The sequence below is a fragment of the Danio aesculapii genome, chromosome 8, assembly GCF_903798145.1.
Source record: "Danio aesculapii chromosome 8, fDanAes4.1, whole genome shotgun sequence".
In the NCBI taxonomy this organism is placed as follows: domain Eukaryota; kingdom Metazoa; phylum Chordata; class Actinopteri; order Cypriniformes; family Danionidae; genus Danio; species Danio aesculapii.
Genome location: NC_079442.1, coordinates 28,650,425 through 28,674,557, shown reverse-complemented (window position 1 = coordinate 28,674,557; position 24,133 = coordinate 28,650,425). Strand labels below are relative to the sequence as shown.

At 35.7% G+C, this 24,133-nt stretch overlaps 1 protein-coding gene across 1 annotated transcript in view; it reads right to left on the bottom strand.

The window, feature by feature from the left end:
• Window positions 1–781: 781 nt before the first annotated feature.
• sort1b (sortilin 1b) overlaps window positions 782–24,133 on the bottom strand; it is a 32,446-nt gene continuing 9,094 nt past the window's right edge. Inside the window, exons 6-20 of the mRNA XM_056463605.1 lie at window positions 22,681–22,754; window positions 19,430–19,476; window positions 16,958–17,112; window positions 16,740–16,884; window positions 13,451–13,600; window positions 11,091–11,197; window positions 10,896–10,998; window positions 9,218–9,389; window positions 7,110–7,297; window positions 6,832–7,021; window positions 5,092–5,208; window positions 4,200–4,308; window positions 3,849–3,961; window positions 3,619–3,739; window positions 782–2,757 (exon numbers count right to left, since the gene is read on the bottom strand). Of these exons, the coding sequence (XP_056319580.1) occupies window positions 2,743–2,757; window positions 3,619–3,739; window positions 3,849–3,961; window positions 4,200–4,308; window positions 5,092–5,208; window positions 6,832–7,021; window positions 7,110–7,297; window positions 9,218–9,389; window positions 10,896–10,998; window positions 11,091–11,197; window positions 13,451–13,600; window positions 16,740–16,884; window positions 16,958–17,112; window positions 19,430–19,476; window positions 22,681–22,754 (1,806 nt within the window). The 3' untranslated portion in view covers window positions 782–2,742. The remainder of the gene's footprint in view (window positions 2,758–3,618; window positions 3,740–3,848; window positions 3,962–4,199; window positions 4,309–5,091; window positions 5,209–6,831; window positions 7,022–7,109; window positions 7,298–9,217; window positions 9,390–10,895; window positions 10,999–11,090; window positions 11,198–13,450; window positions 13,601–16,739; window positions 16,885–16,957; window positions 17,113–19,429; window positions 19,477–22,680; window positions 22,755–24,133) is intronic.

Here is a 24,133-nt window from a genome sequence, read left to right as displayed (position 1 = left end):
ACCAAAATGGGCAGATTCTGGAGGCTATAATAAATAATCTAGTGGGTATTTTGAGCTGAAACTTTACAGACACATTCTGCAGACACCGAAGGCTTATTTTACATGATGTAAAAAGGGTCAAATGGGTGCCCTTTAATGAATTTCGTTCTGTTTAACACAAGACAAGGTATTCTGGAGAATGTTGGAAACCAGAGACATTGACACACAGAGTAAAAACAAAAATACTATTGAAGTCAATGGATGCTGCTTTTTTAAATAGAAATAAACAGAAGAAACTCCAACACGTTTAGAGGATGGAAAAAATTATTACAGAATTTTCATTTTTGGGTGAACTATCCTTTTCGAAGTAAATGATAATTTGTAACTTAATGAGAATTGTATGCGTTGCATCTCTGTCACATTTGTATGGAAGCTGCCAAAGGAAATATATTTTATTTTACAAATAATTGCATTTATTTTTCATAATTCAGACATTTTTCCACACTTTTAAAACTTCTTATAGAGCTCAACCTTCTTTTTTTCTTGGAAATACGTTTAATTGTGAAATATAAACACGGTTTGTATGGAAAAAAGTGAGAATTCAACTTTACATCTGAATAACATTGTTTTCTCTGAATTTTATTTCTCAGTTCTCCTATTTTCATCTCAGAATTGATGTTTTATATCCTGCAAGTTTATAGCGCTCATATTTAATTCAGTTTTATCTCTACATTTGAATTAAAAAGAGAACTGAAAAACTGATAAGTAAGTCTGAATTTTGACCACACAAAAAAGCACCAAATCAGCAGGACAAATCAATTTATTTCTCCAACAAACAGTTCTTTTTCCAAATATACAGAGCAAAGAAAATAACAGATACAAAGTGGGAATTGCCATATATGTACAGAGCTTCACAACTACTATGTACATTGAAGAAGTGTTCCACCTCTCATAAATAACATCAGTGTCACAATAGAAACTTCATTTGCATCGCGTCTACTTGTCGTATAATGATTATTACTATTATAACCCCCAAGCATGGAGAACAATCTAAACTGTCCAATTTGCAATTAAATAAGAGGAATAGGATTTTAGAGCCACATTTGTTAATAATTTCATTTATAAAAAGAAAAAAAAAACATTTTTTTTCATCAACCGAAATTTGAACTCATGTTTTTGATTTGTGGTACTTCTTTCCTCTTGTTTTAGAATAATAGATGATGAGATCTACATTTTGTTGAAAGGCACAAGCTATGCCTTCATGCTAGGCACTTGAATCAAAACACACACTAGAGTTTTTATACCTCTTAAACATTAGATGAGACTTTGCAAAGGAGATTGTCTTCCTCAATGAAAATAAGAGACGTTCCATTAGGATTGGTGTAGATAAGTAAACAACTGCTAGAAATTTGGCTAGAAATGAAGTAAAGATACTTAAAAGAAAACTCACTGCATCAGACGTCAAACAGGAAGTACGGGCGGAAAGGTGCTAAACTGCTTCTATTGCATTTGATTCTTGTTAAATGGCATGGTCAAAGAGTTCCGACCACTGGATCTGTTTGGAAATAATGAACACATGCTAAATTATTGCGACTAATGCTTTGTCACGCAAACGCCTAGTCAAGTTTCAGTTAAAAAAAACCCACACCTTTTCTGCATGATAACATGGGACTTTCCTGCAGTCGAGAACCACAAAAACAGCACAAACGTCGAGAGCCAAGAAAACTACAAAATTTGATTTGGGCAAAATGTGCAAGGTTGTACACAAACTACAACTCTAGTCCTATATTACATGCATCTGCCTCATTGCTTAGTTCATAAAAATAGTTATCGTTACAAAATTGGACCTAACTGTCGCAGAAATGGCTTGAAGTGTGACTTATTTACAAATTATCACAAGGTGTATAATGTTGATAATATTAGATACAGATTTTTGTATCAAAAACAGCTACACAGTATCATGTAAATCGGTGTTTCTCAACCACGTTCCTGGAGGCCCACCAACACTGCATGTTTTGGATGTCTCCTTTGTCTGTCACACCCATTTCAGATCGTTCAGTCTCTGCTAATGAGCTGGTGATATGAATCAGGTGTGTTTGATTAAGGAGACATGAAAATGTGCAAAGCTGGTGGTCCTCCAGGAACGTGGTTGAGAAACACTGATGTTAATAATGTTCGTAAATCTTAAACGATGAATATTCCTCCATTTTGTATGTTCTGAAGCCAAACCTGTTGCCGTTTATTGCTATATTCATATGAATGTGAATGTTAGTAAAGTTTTGAAAGCAGATCACATTTTACTGATGGGTTCAGTAGCACAGTATTTTAAATAAACCTTTCTGATATGATTGATATCATGTCTCCTGTTGCTAAATCAAACGTAGCTTAGTTAAGCCATTTCCAAATTGATCAACTAAACATCCAGTTTCGACATATGGGAATCTGTACACAAAAAGAAAAACAAGTATTTTACAAGTATCCCATCAACAGTCCTTAAAACGCCCGAAGATAAACACCATAAACCGCATTTTTAAACGCTTATTCTTCAGCAAAGCTACATTCAAGAGAGTCTTGTATTATGAGAACAGCACCTCCTATTGGTGGAGAGGCAAATGTGTCCACTTGGATTGGTGGAGAAGCAGGAAGTGCATGACATTAGCTGGTAGGTAAGGTTTGAGAAAGCTGACTGACAGCTGGCTTGTGCTTTAAGAAGAGAGACAGCAGCAGTAATGCCTGGATGACAGCAAATCCTTCTGCTCAGCTTTACTCCAGCATGTCCTGACAATGACACAGGCATTTAGCGAGATCAGTACAACTTCTTTCATAGCCATTTTTGTGATCAAAAATGTAAGAATACTTAAATTTTAAGGCTCATTTTATAACAACAGCAAGAAGGGAAACAGACTTTTATGGCTATGTTTATACCTGGTATTAAGATGCGTTTCTATCAGTCACACTTGAGCACCATTTACAAATACGATCAAAAACATTGTGACTTTCGACCAGAAAATGGATAAGATTGTTTTTAAAGGGTCTGTTTATGCCAGGTGTTAAAGGGATAGTTCATTCCCAAATGAAAATGCTGTTTACTCACTGCTCATCCTTTTGTTCGGAAGACAAAACAAGATATTTTGACGAAGGTTGAAGAAAAAAACCTACCATTGACTTAAATAGTATTTTTTTGTTCCTCCTGTGGGTATCAATGGCTGCTTTTTTCCCAACATTCTTCAAAATATCTCGTTTTGAGTAAAACAAAAAATATTCATGAACGTTTAGAACCACTTGAGTGTGAGTAAATGATGAGGAAAGTTTTATTTTTGGGTGTATTATTCCAAATTAAACCCACAAGCAGCAAAATGAGTAAGAAACAGACGGCCTTGGAAAGTTTCTTTGCGAAGGGGAAAAGGCTCAGTGAAGCACCCGCAAACAGCCAAGGAATGGATCCGCAACTCATTTGTGTCAACAAATCAGGTGAATCCACCATGTCTGTGCAACAAGATCAACTGCTGAACATGGCAAATGATGGCGCCCTTTTAAAGGTCGTTCACATATCACGTCTTTTCTAGAGTTCGTATTAAATCACATCTTAATACCAGATGGAAACAGACCTTAAGTACATTTATGAGTGTAAATCTGTACCTCATCTGAATCATCATGGAAGTCATTCTTCGGCACTCCAGCCACATCTGTCTCCAGTGGTTCATCAACGCCATTGGCTTCCACATTGTGTTGTAAGACTGAGTATCTGTGGACCAGGAACCTGCAAAATAGAAGGCAGGTAAGTTTACCAACAGAACTCTTATTTTATATTCAAAAAAAAAGAATACATTCAATATGTAAACCTTAAAATGTTTGGGGAACAGACTGACCTCCCACCGCAGACATACTTCTTTATGAACAAAGCCCCAAACACCAGACCAGTCAGCAAGATGGCGATGACCATGGCAATGATAGGAGCCGTGTGAGAGGTGGGTTGCTCTGACTGTGGATTATACAGATAGAAGGTAAACAAGGCTGCATGAGTATGAGGCTTAAACGCTGCCATACAATCAATATTCACTTATTTATTTCACTTTCTTGCATTGTTTTAAAAATGTACCCTTTTTAAAGGTAGTCGAGTGAACTATTCATTCAACACTTCTGTACATGAACAAGCATGTTATACACGTGACTGATGTTTTTCATAAATGCAGAACTGTGACATATAAATGCAGTCTCACCAGTGGCAGAGGGTCCAGCAGGTCACTGACGCATCTCTTGCTCAGGTCGATCACCTTTCTTTCTGGTTGTTTCCCTCCTTCACACTTATCACCTGGAATCTTTCGGTATCTGCCAAATAAACAATAACCATTTATTTATTTTCCTTCAGCTTAGTCCCTTATTTATCAGGGGTCGCCACAGTGGAATGTACCGCCAATAAACAATAACCATGAAGTAAATAATGTTTCTTAAAGGGACAGTTCACATTCATTTCTTTTTTTTTCAGTTTAGTCCCTTTATTAATCTGGGGTTGCCACAGTGGAATGAACCGCCAACTTATCCAGCATATGTTTTACGCAGAAGATGCCCCTCCAGCTGCAACCCATCACTGGGAAACATCCATACACACTCATTCACACACATACACTATGGACAATTTAGCCTACCCAATTCTCCTGTACCACATGTCTTTGGATTGTGGGGGAAACCGGAGCACTCCACACAGAAACGCCAACTAACCCAGCCGAGACTCGAACCAGTGACCTTCTTGCAGCCCAGGACAGTTCACACAAACTAAAAATCTTTCATCGTTTACTCACCCTTAAGTGATTCCAAACCTTTTCTGTTCTTCTGCTGAACACAAAGTATTTTGAAGTAAGTTGGAAACCACTTGCCATTGACTTCCATAGTACTTCTTTCTCTACTACGGACGTCAGTGGCTAGCTGTGTCTAACATTTTTCAAAATATCTTCTTTTGTGTTTTAAGAGATTAAATTTACTCATGAAGGTTTGTAACCATTTGGAGGAGAGTAAATGATTACAGAAATTTCAATTTTGAGTGAATAGCCAATTTAAGAATCAGAAAACAGCAAAGAGTCAGACCTCATGAGAATAAAGCAGAGATGGCATTACCCACTGGTCTGGAGCTGTTCCTTCTTCCCATGAATGCAGATCTCCAGATCATGGCCTTTGAGTTCAGCCTGTTCTATACACTCAGAGCTGTTTTCTTTACGGTAGTATCCAAAGTCACTAAAGAGAAAGGCAGAGAATATTTGTCTTTTATGGAGCTAATAATAGGCCAAAACAATCTGAATTTGAATTATTGACAATCGTAATTTAATAAATCTGAATTTTTATATGCTGTTAATTTTTTTTGGAATTTCTTCATTTGAATTTGAATTTCATAACTTAAATATTGAACATCTGAAATTTAAGACAACTTAATATTTTCAAGGCTGAAGTTTTTATAGACGTATTTTCAAACTTCAGATTTTTTGTGTTCTGAATTCATAGACTCCAAATATTGGGTTTGTAAAAATACAGTTTTAAATTTTCGAGATGAAGAAATTCAGAACATCAAATTCAATATTCTAAAATTCAAAACCAGAAATTCAGATCGTGAAATTCAGATTCAGCAGAAAGTAGGTGAGGGGTGATCAACAGTGAAGAGTAGACAATCACCGAAAAGTCAAACTAACAATCACCTCTGCTTGATACCTGGTTATGGACGAATTACATGGTGTGAATTACAAGGGTGGGGGGTTGGGGGGGGGTCTGGAAATAGGTACAAATATATATATATATATATATATTTTTAATGTACATATAGCCTAATGTAAAATATGTTTTTCCCACCATCTGTCCACATGAAGATGAATTGTCAATGGCCGTCTGGATGTTATACGTCCCAGGAGATTTTTTTGTTTTCGCGAATACGCTGTGTACGCTTTTTCAGATCTCAAATTTCTCTAGCGAGTGCCATTCGCACCTGCTGTTCTTACATAAATCCACCAGAGGCCCCTGTCGACTTACTTACTGACCAACCGACCAATCCCCTACCGTCCCCCTTCCCTAAACCCAACCAATTATGTTTTCAAAAGCACAGTTTGACCAGAACACCCACTTCCCTAAACCCAACCAAGCAATCCAGAAAAAGAAAATCCCCCTGATTTTCACCACATTTTCAGATTTGACCACATTCTCATCCTGTAATTTACTTGATTATTTAATCTTTTGGCTTCTGTTTTTCTGGAACCGTTATTAACCAGACTCAAACCTCTCTGCGTCTCAAGTTCACCGACATACATGGCGAGCTAACTGGAGAAACTGGTTACAGCGGAAATGCCATCCACACGGAGGTAAGCGGTCAGCTGCTAGCACAAAAAGGAATGGAGTCATACTGCTCAGTAGCGCTTGTTTTAAAGATGAAATGCAGCCCTACGTACTTCTGGCTACATAATTCTCGATCTCCAGAAATGTATATAGGGCTACGTTTTCAGAATGACCCTGTGTTGCATATAAGCCTAACAATAAAGGCATGTTGGCCAATCAGAAACAAGAAAACAGCACGCAAACCGACATCATGAGGCGAAAACTGCAGTTTAACGGCCACACAACCAAACTGTTACGAGTTTCTGAAAATCTGCAACCTGGCCAAAAAAGTGACAGCTTCATTCACCTGATACTGTGTTTCTGTCTGGATGAACGATCATAACGATAAAAAAAAGACGACAGATACTCGAGTATTACCCATGTTCTTGTGGATAGTTGTATAATTGTATGAATCAAATCATAACCAAATGTAATATATTCATGCATATAATATTTGTGTTTTTTATTTACTAGAGAATAATACCTTAGTTTTGCACTCACCACAGGAAGTCATCAAGTGTGCAGACACACGGCGTGGGCTGTTTGTTAACTACATATTCGCGTCCAATCCAGCAAACAGAGTCCTTCCTCACCCGCAGGAAACGCTCCTTGTAGCCCAGCATGCAACCGTCTTCTGGGTCGCTGATGTCATCAGAGTGTGCCAGCCATTGAACATAATCAGCGCTCTCACCTGAAAACCAAATAGAGAAACATTGGTTTGTGTTAAACTAAACTGTAAAGTGCAACAAGATGTGGATGAAACTGTGCTAGTCACTCACAATTTCGTTTCAGCAGATCTTTAAAGTCAATGGTGTAAGTGACCCAGTGGCTGATCATAGCGTCTTCATAACCCCAGAGACTGACGTTCACTGAGCGGGCGCCGGGCTCAGAGGCCAAGCCTGTGAAGTACATCGGCGTCTGGGTGAACGTATGAACATGCCAGCATTGGCCCTCATCGGTGGAGAACCTGAGCGGCACATAAACAAGGAGTTCTGTGGTAAGTACAGGGATTCTGCATTGGGGGAAATTAACTACTTATTTTTTTAGAATTGTATAGAAAAACTAGTATCTTAATAACTGAAACCATAGATAAATATTTTCTTTTACTTGAAATAAAAACTGTTAAAATAAAATAAATTAAATGACTGTAATTTGATGTTCTATTTTTATTTCATTTTAACACTTTAACTGCCTGCTCGACCAAATGGTTGACCATATTTTGACTGACTATATCTTATTGAAAGGAGTACCTAACTTAACTAAACCTGATTGAGCCATCTCTACTGTCTGGTTTAAGTATGTTATGCCAAAAAAATCCACTAGTTGTCACTAACTCAATCAACAGCACTCATCACAACATTGCTTCTACCATTGAAGTCAAAAACAAGGAAATCACTCATGCCATGTGAACTGTTTTTGGTGAAAAATTGCAAGGTAAGCATATTTATTTTGACATATTACCCTTTAAGTGGGTATGTTGTTTGTTGCTTGCTGCCATGAGAAATATTTAGCATGTTTGTAATAATTTTTCAAAAACATGCTCAACCAAATAGTTGATTTGTCACTTTATGGTAAAATTAGAAAAGCAAAACTAATGTGTTTATATCATGAATTCCTGCAGTCAGAATGGACTGGTTGCTGAGAAATATTCACTTTGGATCATTTACAGAATAAATATGACACAACTTGTTATTTATTCATGAATATAGTGAGCTAATTTCTTAAGTATATATTTTTTCTAAACTTTTAGGATATTTCTGGAGTAAATATAATGAATTCTTAAAACTAATGTGTGGAAATCACAATTTTCAAAGATTTTCACTATTAATGTTTAGGACAGTAGAGATTATTGACAGTAAAGCATGGGGAGCAGAGAGAGGGGAAGGATCGGTATAGGACTGCAAGGCAGGAATCGAACTCTGGTCGCCGTGAGCACCGGAGTGCATGTGTCGATGCACTAACCACTGATGCCGACCAAAGATTTTTTTTAAATTGACTTTTCAGAAATTGCAAATGCTGGTCTACTAGCATTAGTACAACTGTAAGAGATTGATATTTGTTTGTATGTTTGTTTGTTTGTTTTTTGCAGTTATTTGATGGACGTCAACAGTTTCTATGTTACAAGATCGCACACTCATCATCACTTATATAAATGTTAAGCCACAAAAACATACAATCAATCAATAAATAAATAAATAAACAAACTAATATTTTCTGTTTGAAGGATCTGAAAAATTGTTTATGTTTGTTTAGTTTGTTTGTCGTTTTATTTAGGGTTACGAGTCATAGCATCATGTTTTGTTTAATTTTCCTGTGTTGATTATTTTTGTTTTGTGAGTTCTTGGTTTTAATTTGTTGTAGTTACACATTGTTTCATTTATTATGGCCACCTGCTCCTTGTTTAGTTCATGCGTTGTTTTCTTTTTGGTTTATGTGATTATTTTCAGTTATTATTACACCTGAGATCTCCTGGAACTGTTTTTTTTTATATATATATAAGATCTATACAAACATAAAAAATAACAATAAAAAAATTAAATTGAAATTGTAGAATATTTAAAAAGTAAAAAATATATCAGTAACACTTTAGTTTAGGTCACAATTCATGCTATTACCTACTGGCTTCCCACCTGCCTATTATTAAAATGTTAACTGTTCATTAGTAGTGACAAGGTATGCTCTTATTCCGCATCCCTAATCCAACCCAAAACTTAAACCCAACTTCTACCTTACTAACTATTAATAATCAGCTAATTAGTATTTTTTTAAGCAAGTAGAGTTAGTTAATGGTTTAATAGTGTTAATTATGACCTAAACGAAAGTGTAACAAAAATATTAATATAATTAATTATAATTATAATGAACATAATTAAATCTCTGTGCTTACTTAATCTCAGAGATGGGTTTGGCCTGGTTGTGCTCCACAGCCACCAGCAGGCCTCCAGAGTCCAGGATGGCGTAGTGATGTGGCCCCTTCAGAGCCTGCAGCCAGGTGTAGCCTCCATCATCAGACACATACACATCAGGTGTTTGCATGGAGATGGCGTCCCCTACACTGCCTGGAAAAGGGTGAGTGCATTATTTCCATTTACCATGAAGTGTTCCCTGAATTAGCTTGAGATGCTCCAAATTCCAAATTCCAAATTAAACATGAAGTTAGGGTGGTACATATATCCGCCCCATTAAAAAAAAGAAAAGCCAATGACGTATTGTTTATATTTTAGCTCGGCTAATAAGAGTCAGAGAGCTAAAGCGAATCTGACTCTTGACAGCCAAAGTCTATAACAGTAATGCTGAGTCTGTCTGACTGTTTCTCCACTTTAAATTACAGCAGTCAGTCAAATTCTAATGGGTCTGATACCTTTGTGGTCTGTGTCAAATTGTGCATATTATCTACTCTTTGCTGTTGTGTTATGTACTCCTTGCCGGACCAGAGCAGACTATCTATGTTAACTCATGTTAGATTTTGCTGTATTTGGCTTAACCATTCTTCGGTTGCTTGGCAATGTATGAGATGATTCTAATGCATAAAATACATAAGTAAGCTACGTATTTTAGTAAGTTCTTACGGGGAGAAGGCTGTATTGAAGATGAATAGTACAGTTCATCAGCCTCGATGTTAACTTGTTGGCCTTCAAGTAACTTAGCCCAAAGTATTATCTGTGAGACTACAGACAGAATATCAAAGAATATCATTACCCAACTAGTTTGGTTGGGTCACAACTCTTGAGTTCCTGTAGGCCATTTGGTTAACACCTTTTCAAATGCAGATACTTGTTTGCACATGAAACAAGCCATACAATCTATCACTCACATTAACTCACAACTAGACTTCATTGATCTCAATGGAGAGTTTCCATTTTCATTTGAATATTTTCCTCCCCACATTGTTCCAACTAATAAACATGCAGGATTTCAGATGTGTCGGCTACCATTTATTAACACTGTGTTGGCTACCATTTATAATTTTCTTATTTATGCAAGTGTCCATTATGAATAAGTAAATGATTTCAGCCTTAACTGGTAGGTACGAAGCAGGACAATTGCGATACAAGAGAGCTTTTGATTGGCCAGAAGATCTGATAAGAAGCTGAAGTGTTCATTGATTTCATAAAAATTGTTGATCCATATTGGTTAAAGTGAGAAACAAAATTTTATTACTTATTTTTTTCTAAATGTCTTTGTTTTAAAGTACTGTATTTTACAGATAACCTTAAAACTAATATAGACACTAATATCCTACAAAACTTTAATTCTGATTTCAAGGGGACTTTAATTATTTTATACATGTTTGTATTTTCTTCAATTCATCCAGTTTGCAATTCAGAAGAACCTATTTTCTGTGATTGTTTTAGGATTTGTGAGCCAATAAGTTTGAAACGGCTAAGTCCACTTGTACGTAAAAGAGTAAGGTCAATACAGGTTACTAAACTAAACTAAACTAAACTAAACTAAACTAAACTAAACTAAACTAAACTAAACTAAACTAAACTAAATTAAACTAAACTAAACTAAACTAAACTAAAATAAAATAAAATAAAACACACAACAAAAAAAATTATTACCATGAGCCAAGATAAGTCCAACAGCATTGGGTTCACTGAGAGGCGGCATGGGTACGTTGACCTTCATGGAGGTGCTGTATGAGGCATGAATATGCAGACTACACTGTACAGGAGAAAGACAACACTAGTAAGTAAACACACTAAACAACAAAGACTTCTGTTCAATCATCACAGTTTTGCTTACAAGATTCTTACCATTTCTGCATCTTTGGCTGTGGAATCACACTTGGTGTTTTCCGGTTTCTTCAAAGGAACCCACTCTCCTCCCTGATCAAACGTTATTACTGTCTGTACCGAGTTATCTTTAGCAGAAATAGAGAATAATTACACTGCCATTCTTTATTTATCTTTAAATAATTGAATTATCTTTTGTCAACAAATGTATGTGTATGTTTATTCACTTAATATTTTCGACTAGAAATAATGCATTAAATTAAAAAGCACAGAAAAATGTATTTAAACAGAATAAAATGTTTTCTTGAACACCTAATGATAATATCAGAATATTGTCTGTATATTATAAGTATCATGTGACATCGAAGAGTAAAAAAAAATCTGCTTTTATAACTATCTAAATATAAAAACATAAAAACATTTTGCAACAACAGTTAGACCATTGCAGGAATTAATCTCATGTTATTAGATTGATGGTTCTTTTAAGTTGAAATAATATTACACAATATTACTGTTTCACGAGTTCACACTTGCAATAGTTTCAGAATAAAGCGTATTTGGCGTGCTGTCCGGGGAGAGGGCTTTGAGCTCGGGGAAGACACCCAAACTCAAGTTAACCCTCTTATCAGGAAACAGAGAGGAATAGGGATTCGATCGAAGTATCTAGCCCGGCCCCAGAATGCTCCCCCCGGGATTGTAATGCTTAAGAGGTGAGGTGACGGGGTGGTGGAGGGATGCTAAAGTCGTAAGATGCTGCAGGTAAGACAGCTTTGGTATATATAGGGGTTTGGTCAAGAACTGATTGGATAATAGAATAATTGTCAATGACGTATTTGATACTGAAACTTCTGCGCGTGCTCCACCCGAAATTTGTTTAAAAGACATCACTTAAATAAATGAAACCTTGGAAGGGCACATCATATTTATTTCAAAATCATTAAAAAAGTACTGTACCCAAACTTTTGAACAGTACTTAAGCAATGTTAAATATTAAATCTAAATGTTTACTTAGAACGTAAACAGCAGGCTTTCAAGTAGAAACTGCTTTTATCCATATTCATTTATAGGCCAGGTGTCAAACTCAGTTCGTGGAGGGCAGCTGCTCTGCACAGTTTTGGCTTCAACTGAGTGGCATGGTACGGTACGGTTTGGTTCGGTATGCTTTTATGGCAGTTTTCACTGTCAAACGGTATCTAAAAGCGAACAGTACCGTTCCACTTTTTGGGTACCCCATCTAAAGAGTACCTAGCACGACAAAAGGATAAAAAAGAGAGCTGTTGGTTCACAGAGATACGTCACTTACGCATACACACGCAGGAGAATGTAAACAAAGAAACCACCATTTTTAAATACACAGCCGAAACATTACATCGTAATGCTATATACATATAGAGCCATGGTCGACCCGAGCTCAAAGAAACCTTGTCGTTGTCTTGATGAACAGCCCCAAAGCCAAGAAAAACTAAATCTGCCATGTGCTGTTTTTGTTTTACAAGGCCGTCTAAAAGTGCGAGCAGTTTCACTTTCTTCAGAGAGCTCGCCGTGTGTATATATTTGAAATAAGCAACTTCTTGAGCTGATGATAATAATGTACGCATGATTATTCTAGTGCTTCTGACATCCCATCCTTTCAGAAACTAACAAATGCGAGAGTCAAGCACGAAAAAACAAAGGAGCAAATGATTCTTTCTGCAACCTAAAAGATGAACAAACTGCCATGCTTAACTATTATCATCACCTTTTGGACCATTATGAACTCTGAGTGACGGAATTACTTTCTAACAAGAGGTTACGTGTGCTGGTGAAGATTAAAGACACAGATAAGAGGTTTGCACTGACTGTGAGCAATATGTTGCGTGTTTTTGAAGCCAAATAAGGACTAAATGTATGCTGTGTGTAGTTTTTCTGTAATTGGTAACATATCAGAGACTGTAAGGGGCTGTATGTGTTCATATACGTTGCATTTGTAACGTTAGTTGTAATTTATAATTGCAGACATTACAGTAGGCAATTTTTATCATTGATCTGCAGTTATAATCAAATCATGTTCATAGAAAGGTTAGTCATGAACATTTATACACAGTATACACAAGTATTTCTGTGTATAAAGCCTCTGTTTTGTGAGAAGTGCTTCTCATATGATATATGAACGACCCTACAGCTTTACTTTGACATTTCCTTGAGCGAGAATGACGTTGACTGAAACTTTCTGTCATACACCACGCCCACCAAAAGGGTACCATTACCGTACTGTACCACTCAGTGGAAACACAGGGTTGGAACTAAACTGTGCAGGACAGCCAGTTTGACACCCCTGATTTAAAGCATACAATTTAAATCTGATACACACACATACACTTAGAATATAGAATATACCCTACCCTCAGCCAGCACACTGGTAGTGTAGACTCCTCTGAGGGAAGTGACGTTGGTGAAGTCTGTCTCTCCTCCAGTGTACAGATGGCGTTCTAGAGACTTGGAATAGACTGTGCCTCTGTCATCTGACACATAGATGGTGCCAATGCCTGTGTCTGGAAAATAAACAAAAGCACAAGGCAGTTAAAAAAGACATGGAAGAAGGTCTATCAAGTTCATTAAAAAACAATAGTCGTTTCTTTTGGCAGTTCCACACTTTTGTATTGCTAAATGCCTGTGGTTGACCAAAACAAGATTTTCATTTGACAAATGATGCCTCTATACACCAGTGTGGCTGATTTCAAGATGTTTTATAAAACAGGAAAACGCTAGTGAAAAATGGGGGGTTTGTGTAAAATTCTCACTTTACAGAGGTGCAAGATAACATTATCACGCATGTCACTTGCTTTGTAAAAACCACAAGCAACTTGAGAGGCCAAAAGCACACACTTTGTGACAAAGCCTATTGGAATACAGCCAGAATGACCCTTTAATTTAAGTTATGAGAGCAAGAAAACATCCTCTTATGGGTTTTTATTTTTTTATAAATAGAATTGGCATTATTTCAAACATAAGTATTTAAGGGCACCTATTTTACCCCTTTTTCAAGATTTAATACAAGTGTTTTGTGTCTCCAGAATGTGTCTGTAAAGTTCAGCCCAAAACACCCATCAGATTATATATATCTAGCTTTCAGAACATTGGAACTTTTTTGCTCTGAGCACAATGTAGCTGTTTTTGTGAGAAATGCTACATTAAGAACTTTCCCAATGATTATTTGATGTATTTGTTGTGGAGTTAATTCAAGTCTTTAAAAACGTTTCAAACCTGTAAAACTCATTCTTCATCACATCAGATGATGATTGATGATCACAGAGAGCTGAACAGATGTTTTAATCCCAGTTGCTTTGCGCACGTCCTGTCTTGTTGATAAGATTATACTATGGACCCATGTTAATACGCGGCTGTCAATCAATTTGGTTGGTGGGGAAACCACATGTTGCGGTGGGCCTCAAAATGGGAGAGATTTAGATCCTATTTTAACGTCAGGAAATTTAAACTGTCTTTATATCATACAATATGATTGTGGACACACTACACCTACACACAATTCTGTCCAAACAGCTTACAAAAGATGATTTTTATCATAGGTGTCCTTTAAGTAACCATATTAACCATTAACCAAAATTTGTAGCATATTTGCGAAGAGCTAACACTTAATCTGAGCTATTACGATATGCCCTCTTCCATGCATGTGTCGTAACTGATGAAAATTCAGTCAAATATTGTGCTGCAAAGAACATTACTAGTTTTAACTTGTTTAAACCTTGGCAGATGACCACAGATTGAGGAGAATAATCAACGGCTTGCCATGTGTTAAAGGATTTTAAACAGAATTTGTGGAGGCTTCTGCTTTGCATTGGAGTGTTCTTTGCATCTACATCATGTTACGCAAGGCTATCTCTTGATTATCCCTTACATTTCACACATCGTGCCTTATCTTACACCCGGCACAATAAGGCACAGGATGCTATTTTCAGACCAGCTCGACCCTAACATTCACGTTTTGCACCACATTGTTTAAAAATCTAATTCATTTGCACCACTTTGTGGCCTCATGGGCGTGCTGGTCTAAAATAGAGGTGTGTTAAGGCGCATTGTTGGTGCATTACTGTTTTGAAGAACTGAAATAGACCATGCAATTGACCATCTAAAAGCAGGTCTAAAGTCCAGCGCAGAGTGCATTAGTTATGCGCCTATATGGGTTCAAACGCTTACACATTGCTTAATACACACAGGATGTACAGCAATACACAAATATCTTTACATGTAAAAAAAATGAAAGAATTAAAATGTTACAAAAATTATTATTTTCTACATAAATATAAAAACCAGCGCAGTAGGTAGCACAATCGCCTCACAGCAAGAAGGTAACTGGTTTGAGCCCGGCTGGGTCAGTTGGCATTTCTGTGTGGAGTTTGCATGTTCTCCCCGTGTTCCCGTGGGTTTCCTCCGAGCGCTCCGGTTTCCCCAACAGTCCAAAGACATGTGCTATAGGTGAATTGGGTAAGTAAATTGTCCCTAGTGTATGTGTGAGAATGAGTGTGTATGGATGCTTCCCAGTGATGGGTTGCAACTGGAAGGGCATCCGCTGCGGCTTTTTTAGCTTTTCATGACAATTTGCATTTGTATAATGTTATTATTATTAGCAGTATTATTTATTATATGCATATTTATATTTGTTTTAATAAAAACAAGTTTAGATTTGTCCACCTGTCAGGTTTTGGAGACGTTTGCATCACTATATAGGGCATAGGTCCACACGGAATCTGCACGCACAGAATTCTGTAGATTTTCCGCAGAATTCTGCAGATTTTTAGCCCATCATTACTTCTGTTTATTTACTTGTGTAAATGTGTGAACATTTATATTTATTCAGTTTTTAAATGAATTACAGTAATATTATTGACTAATATGACAATGTTCATCTGATTTAAGTATAATGCAGTTTGTACAGTAATATTTTCTGTCGTTTAGTAGATATATTAAATGAGAGACTTGCTTTGTTTCCCAAATAAAGTGAATCTAATTGGATTTGCATTTTAAACATTAAACAAAAAGTTTAAAAGATTTTTTTTATTTCACATATCAATGTTTTAGTTATAAATCTCCCAAAATAATTCTGCTGAAATCCGCAGATTTTTAGCAAAATTCTCCGCAGAAATAACAAAAAACTTCTGCAGATTCCGTCTGGCCCTAGGCATAAGAATAGGATGTGTGTTTGGATATAACTAAGGTTTTGAGCACACTTCATTATTATTGTTCATTTATTTGTTTGATGGAAATTAGAACTGAATTTAGAAATAGTGAATGAAACAAATATTTGCACTTAACAAATTAAATTAAATATGTAGGCTAATGGATGTCTTCAGTGGAGAGCGTATAACACCGTTTCCTTATCCACGAAAGTAAAGGAGTAAAGAGTAAAAAGAAAGTAAAAAGGCCGAATGGAGGAGGCTTGTTCTTTATCCTCACACTGCAGATGGACTGTTTAACTGTTTTCTCGCTGGTAAAGCATTCAGTTTTTCCTCTTACAAAGTCAATAATCATTAGTAAATAGCAAATGCGCCATGGCACAATGCATGACTCTTAAAGGGAATGGGAGATGAGACTCTGATTGGTTTAATGCACATTAAGAAAACCCTAGTTGTAAACAAGTGTAATAAAGAAAATAAAGCAAGAGAAACCACCAACCTCCTGGTTCATCCACATGCATGAAGACCATTTCATCATTGGCTGCCAGTATCGAGTAAAACTGCTCATGACTGACAGGAGGAAGTTGTGCCATGTTCCACGTCTCACCAAGGTCTACTGACACATGTATTGCACGCATGATTTCCTGAAAAACATGAATAAAGTTAACACATGGTATTCATGCAAATATACACACACTCGTGTATCATAACACACACCTCTGATGCCGATGATATTATGTTTCCTGATGCTGCCATAACTGAAGCGAACAGAAAGCGTCCACCAATCCCGAAGGAGTAGATCCTCTGTGCAACCGTCTTTATATTAGCACCAAGGTCAGCTGACTTTCTCAGCACCAGCATCCCTTTATCAACTGTAAAACACAAAACAACAAATGGTGAACTAATACTGGTTCAGAATGATGTCCCCGGATTTATGAGCTGCTCAGGCCGCAGTGGTGTTTTTTCAGCAATAACACAAGGTTTGCTGACTCAAATCCGCTGTGGGGTGTTTAATTATAATGCTAAAATATTCAACGCTTCATCTGACGGCTATTAATGAGCTCTTGAGCAACACCAGTCACAGGGCGCTGCTTCATCCCCTCTGACACTGGTGCAAAAGCATTCATAAACATTGCCAAACATCTTGAAAAGGAAGCTTAAAAGTTGATTCTATTGGGTTCAGTATGAGGACAGCTTATACTGGCCAGTGCAAGAGAGTTTTGGATCAGTTGACAGGACTGTAAGAACTATTTCTGTAGCAGCTTTGATGCAATTTGGACTGTACAAGATGCTATAGAAATAGAAGTGACATGACTTTCAAAACTGTGCTTTCATTCATAACTTAACTTTTTTGGTTTTATTTTAATATGTATTTATTTAAGAAGTTTGTGGAAATATAATTTAAAATGGCACAGCTTCAATATTATATATATTTTTCTTATTTCTTATATGACATATAGTTTTAATTCAATCAAAAATGCTTTACGAATATAAATTTTATATGAAATAAAATGAATATATATATATATATATATATATATATATATATATATATATATATATATATATATATATATATATATATATATACAGTTGAAGTCTTTATTATTATCCCCCTTTGAATTTGTTTTATTTTAAAAATATTTTACAAATGATGTTTAACAGAGAAAGTACATTTTCACAGTATGTCTGATAATATTTTTTCCTCTGAAGAAAGTCTTATTTGTTTTGTTTCGGCTAGATTAAAAGCAGTTTTTAATTTTTTATGAACCATTTTAAAATCAAAATTATTAGCCCCTTTAAGCTATATATTTTTTTCAATAGTCTACAGAACAAACCACTGTTATACAATGACTTGCCTAATTACCCTAACCTGCCTAGTTAACCTAATTAACCTAGTTAAGCCTTTAAATGTCGCTTTATAGAAAGCTGTATAGAAGTGTCTTGAAAAATATCTAGTAAAATATTATTTACTGTCATCATGGCAAAGATAAAATAAATCAGTTATTAGAGATGAGTTATTAAAACTATTATGTTTAGAAATATTTAGGAAACAAATCTTCTCTCCGCTGTTTTTTTTTGTATTTGGTATTTTAAAGGTCACATTAATGCAGTAAACACTGAAGCTCAAACAAAAACTTAAAACATGAACCTAAATTTTATAATTATTAAAAAAGAACCTTACTATACACCCTCCTTGATGAGGCTAATATGCTGTCAAAGCAGAGGACATGAGCTAGAATTAATATATGTGTTGTATTTAATATATACAATAGGCAAGGCAAGTTAATTTATATAGCACATTTCATACACAGTGGCAATCCAAAGTGCTTTACATAAACAGGAATAAAAGAGACAAGTATAAGAAATTAAAGACCAATAATAAAAAAGACTAAAAACAGATAAAAACAGATTAAAATGTGTTAAAACAGGTTATTAAAAAATGAAAAAGAAAAAAAAGACATAGTGTGATCTGCCAGATGTAGCAGAGTGCTCGTTCAGTATAGGCACAGCTAAACAGATGTGTTTTCAGTCACCCTGCTTTGACTGAACTCTTGGAATTTCTAATTTATATGATCCCAAAGATCTGAGTGATCTATTAGGCTTGTAATCAGTGAGCATATCTGTAATGTATTGAGGTCCTAGGCCATTTTGTGATTTATAGACAAGTAATAATACTTTAAAATCTATTCTGAATGTAACTGGGAGCCAGTGTAAAGACCTGAGGACAGGTGTGATGTGCTCTGATTTTCTGGTCCTGGTCAGAATCCTGCCAGCAGCGTTCTGGATGAGAATATTCTATATTTTATTATTTTATATATAATTTTATTTTATATTTTTATTTTAATTACTTATTACTTTGTGTTACTTTGATATTTAAAAAATCATATTAAATGCAATACTAAAAATGTGTATTATATGTATGTATTATGTATTATAAACAAATATATGCTTTTTTATTCATTAAAACAGACAGGACTGGTATTAATAACAATTTAATATACCAGCATGTCATATTATTGATTTAATTTTGTTCCCAGTCCAACTCTAATCTTTCATTCCAGAGTTTCCTGTTGGACAGGACAAGGATATAAACGGAGGAATACACATTTGATTTATACACACACAATACTGGCACACATTTGTGTCATCACACCTTAAATCAACAGAGCAATAAATGTTACTCACAACAAGATCCGTTAAGGTTGGTTGAGAAGAACAGAGCATCTATTCCCCTGTTGAAAAGTAGAAGAGAGAATTGATCCGTGAGATTACACTCCTGAGACCTCATAAAACAACAGCAGTCAGATCGGGTCACTTTGTTGGCAGCATAACAAGTGCGAACATACAGCATGCTAAAATCTCAAGCAAGCAAATGTAGTTTATGAAGATCACTAAACAAACCTTATTTTTTCATAATGAATGACAAATTCATTATTCATATAAACAAGAAACTGGCCGGATTGAGATTGATCCCCTATTACATCGGTGTCGTTGTCGTAACGGGATATTTAAGACTGTCACAGATCATATGACGCACTGTTAAGACGAGACTCAAGAGAGTGACTCAGGCTGAGGAGATTTCAGGTTACAAAACCATTCTAAACAGATTCAAACGTTTGAGGGATAGTTACTTTTTCAGATATCTGCAGGTGCTTGACTTTACACGCAAGAATTTTCCCTGTTTTCCTGCCCTCCCTGAACAAAATCCTATTGATCAACTTTTTCCTGATAACCCAGAACAAAGTGGAACCATTTCTGGTTCATATAGTAAGCTTGCATCATTATTATCTTCTTCTAGATCTACACAAATAGACACCTGGCAACTAGACCCTAATATTAGTTTGACAGACGAGGACTGGAATGAGGCTATATATAGAATCTATAGATCCTCTATTTGTGCTAGACATAGCCTTATTCAATTTAAAGTGGTACATAGACTTCATCTTTCCAAGGCCAAGCTGGCAAGGATGTATTCCTCTGTTGACCCCATCTGTACAAGATGCAAGCAGTCCCCTGCTACATTAGCCCATATGTTTTGGTCATGTCCCAGATTATCTGTATTTTGGTCAAATTTTTTTTATCTTACTCCAGGATATTTTGTAAAGATGTTTGTGCAAATCCCTTAACTGCTGTCTTTGGTATTGTATATGAAAATAACAATTTGTCAAAAAGTGAATTGGACTGCATTGCCTTTACTTCTCTCTTAGCAAGACGCTTGATTCTAATCAATTGGAAGCAATCATTTCCCCCTTCTTTTAAACAGTGGGCCAATGATGTGTTGCATTTCATTAGTTTGGAAAAAATAAGACTCAGTTTAAATGGTTTTGGGTCCAAGTTCACTGCCATGTGGTGTCCTTTCACAAATTATTTCCAAAGCCAAATGTAACTGTAAGTGGACAAAATAATGCTGATGCTGTCAGGTTTCGCTTATACTGATGTTGTCTTCATTTTAATTTATTTATTTTTTTGTCTTTTATTTTTTTTGTTTATAAGTACACAATGTTAAAGCACTATGTTTATATTTATGTTGTGTTGTTAGTTATGTCGAATAATCTATGTTTCTTGACTACTTAAATAAATAAAAAAGGAAAAAAAAAACGTTCAAAACATCATGCAATGTCTACAGAAGTCGCTTTTGGTGGAGACAAGCAGACATTATCCCTGTTTCCGCTGGGTCAGTCCCGCTTATCACCCAGCTAGGTGATACACAGACATACACACACACAACTGAACATTATGAAAACTAAAGTTTGTTGTACAGTTAGCGGTTCACTTCTGTTATTTGGTACGATTGCATTCACATCAGAAGTAAACCGTACCAGAGTTCCCACAAACCGTACGCCAGACCACCTCTTTCAGGCAGACTCGAGTTCAGAAGGCACGTTCACACTACCTAAACGTACCACGCTCTGACATCAAACAATCCCTGGTGCGGACCAAAAGTGCTAGTGTGAAAGTACCCTTAATGATATGCAGATGAATTGTTCACCACAAAACTAGCAATGTGAGCTAACAAAATCAATACGGTTAGTTTTGATTTAATGTGTACTTCAACTTTTTTTATGCCACCATATTCGGGTTTTGAGCAGCTGTTGACATTTTTGGACATGTTTCTGGTTGTTACTCAAAATAAAAGTGAAAGAACAAAAAACTACTCTGAACTAAATGTTGTTTCTTTTCTTCCTCTTCTTTCGTGGTTTCATTTTGTGCTGTTAAACTTGTAATGACACCCTTCTCCAGGAAGTGGTAGAATTTGTGGAGGGAAAGCAACAGCACGAACATCGCTTTAGCGTCATGTTTTAAAAATCTAAAATATTAGGTGTATGGTATGTGGTGCTTGAAAAATATGCAAATATCTGTTTCTCTTTATGTGTTTTAGTCAAGTTATATGTAATAAATTTAAACACAATAAACTGTCTTGATGTATGTCTTGATTACTGGAGTGACACAGTTTCAGTTAACTCAGATTTTTATGCTGCTTTGACATAATCTACATTGTAAAGGCGCTATAGAAATAAAGATTAATTGAATTGAAGTGAATTGAATTGCTATTTAATGGTGGGCATGTCTGAAAATCTGGTTCAAATACTTCCTTATACTGCATTCTCTACCTCTGCTTGTTTTGTACTTTGAAATTGACTTTCCATTAAAACACACTGAATAAGAGGAGGAACGATCAAGGTTTTGGTGTGGCTTGTGAATTCATGTGCAAACTTCATATGATGTGGCTGTGGGTGAGAACTTCCGGTTGTATGTTGTAGATTCACGCTCTCAAGATGTCTTACTGATCTGACCCAATTTCTGACTGCCGTTTTGATCCTCTTTCCAAAAAGGTGGAATACTGTTCTTTTTTTAAAACTAGGTTACCCAGAGGACTGTAGGGACGTCTGAGGATGAACTTTGCCTACCGTTAGGAAAGCTCAAAGCAGGAATAAAAGGAATAGTAAGGTTTATAATGCATATAAACAAAAAAACTAAAGAGTGTTTTAACAGATCTTACTCGCTTGGTTAAACATTAAACATGTAAATGGATAGTCTTGATAAATTTGCCTTAAAGATAATTGACGTGTGTTGAAGTGTATAAATGCAAGATTTTAAGCTGAAATAAACAGTAGAGTTAAAGTAAAGTTTGATGCAGGCATTTATCTGGGGCAGCTGAGCTTCTTCGGACATTGAAAGCTGAGCCTTGTGGAAAAACAGGATGACTCAGCAGAGAATGTCTCGTGTTGCTGCCATGGTGGCCATATTTGCATGTTTGTGTTGTTGTGTCCTGGATATACAGCTGTGACAAGACAAGCCAGAACCTCCCAAACAGGCTGGTTAAATGTAAAAAGAAAAGAGGCCGTACTCCACCCTGTGTCTTCACAAACACAAAGCTCCTAAATAACTAGCTCACCTCACTTCTAGGTATTTTGACAATCATTGAAAGATCTTACCATTTCACCACGCACACCATCTCATGAATTTTTGTCCATGTTGTGCCAAAGTCTTTTGAGATCCAGAGGTCATGCTGAAACGGCAGTAAAAAATAGAAATTATGCAAATGTTTAAAAGCAGAAATGCACCACTTGAAATGCATAATAATGTTGTATCTTCTTGTATATGTAAAAATGTAAAAGAAGGGTTTCTGCAGGTTTCACCAAGTCAAATGCAAAACTTTTAAAGACTTTTTAAAACCATCGAGAATAAAATTTCAGACTTAAACAGGGCTAAGGATTTTTTAAAATGTCCCAGAGGAAAAATAAATAATGTACCATCAAGAAACCAATTCTAATTAGTGATTTCTTGGCCACATTTGTGTGTCAAATCAACCCAGCAGGCACACAACATCATAAGATGTTATTATTAGGTTAGATTTAGATCATGACGTCAGGTGACCAAAATTCAATGTCTAGCCAATATTTAAGGACAATGTTATTTTGACGTCTAATAACAACATCTAATTACGTTGATATTTGGTTGATTTTAGGTTGATTTTAGGTTGTGTTGGAAAGTGACCAAAATCCAACGTCTGATAGATGCCCACAAAACATCAAGGTAAAACAGTTTAAGAAGTTGATATTTGATTGATTTTAGGTTGATTTTAGGTTGGATGTTGGACACTGACGTCAGCCTGACATTGGGTTCTGACGTCAACCTAATTTTAATTTCCAAACAAAATCCAACGGCCCCAAGATGTTGGGGTATGTTGTGGTGTAACGTCAGTATGACATCATGTTGATGTCCTGTCCAGGGACGTGTCAAATTAAGCAGACCCTAGTTGTATACATGCAATATTTTTCAACATAACTAACAAAAAAGCTTTTTACAATTTTTTAACTAAATGTATGCACAACAGATTGTTATAATATTAGTTTTGCTAAAACTTTTATTGAGATGTATTGTTAGTGATTGGATGTGTGTTGGATTGATTGGGTAGCTTAATCAAAGTAAAATGAAGACCCTTTTAAAATTATTAAAGATTATTAAAGACATCAATATTTCAGCGAATTTAAGACTTTTTAAGGACTAAAAATGTGTTTTTTAAATTTAAGACATTTTAAGACTTTTTAGGACTTTTCAGACACCCTGAAAAGATCACACACCCAGAATGTACACTTTAATTAAATAAAAAAGCTGATCAAATTCGAAGTACTGGATTTCCATTAAAGTCTAAAGTATTAGCAGAAAAATGGGTTGTACTATATTTTATGCTATTATTTATTTACATGAGGTTACAGAGTACTTACTGAAGAAAGTACTGGATAAAATAGGTTAATTACATTGGTTAGATTAAGACGTTGGTTAAGGGTTAGCACCTAGCTATTTTATGGTTAAAGAGATAGGTCTGCCAAAAAATGAAGATTTCCCAACCCAGGCTCATTCTGAAAAAGTACCACTATATACATT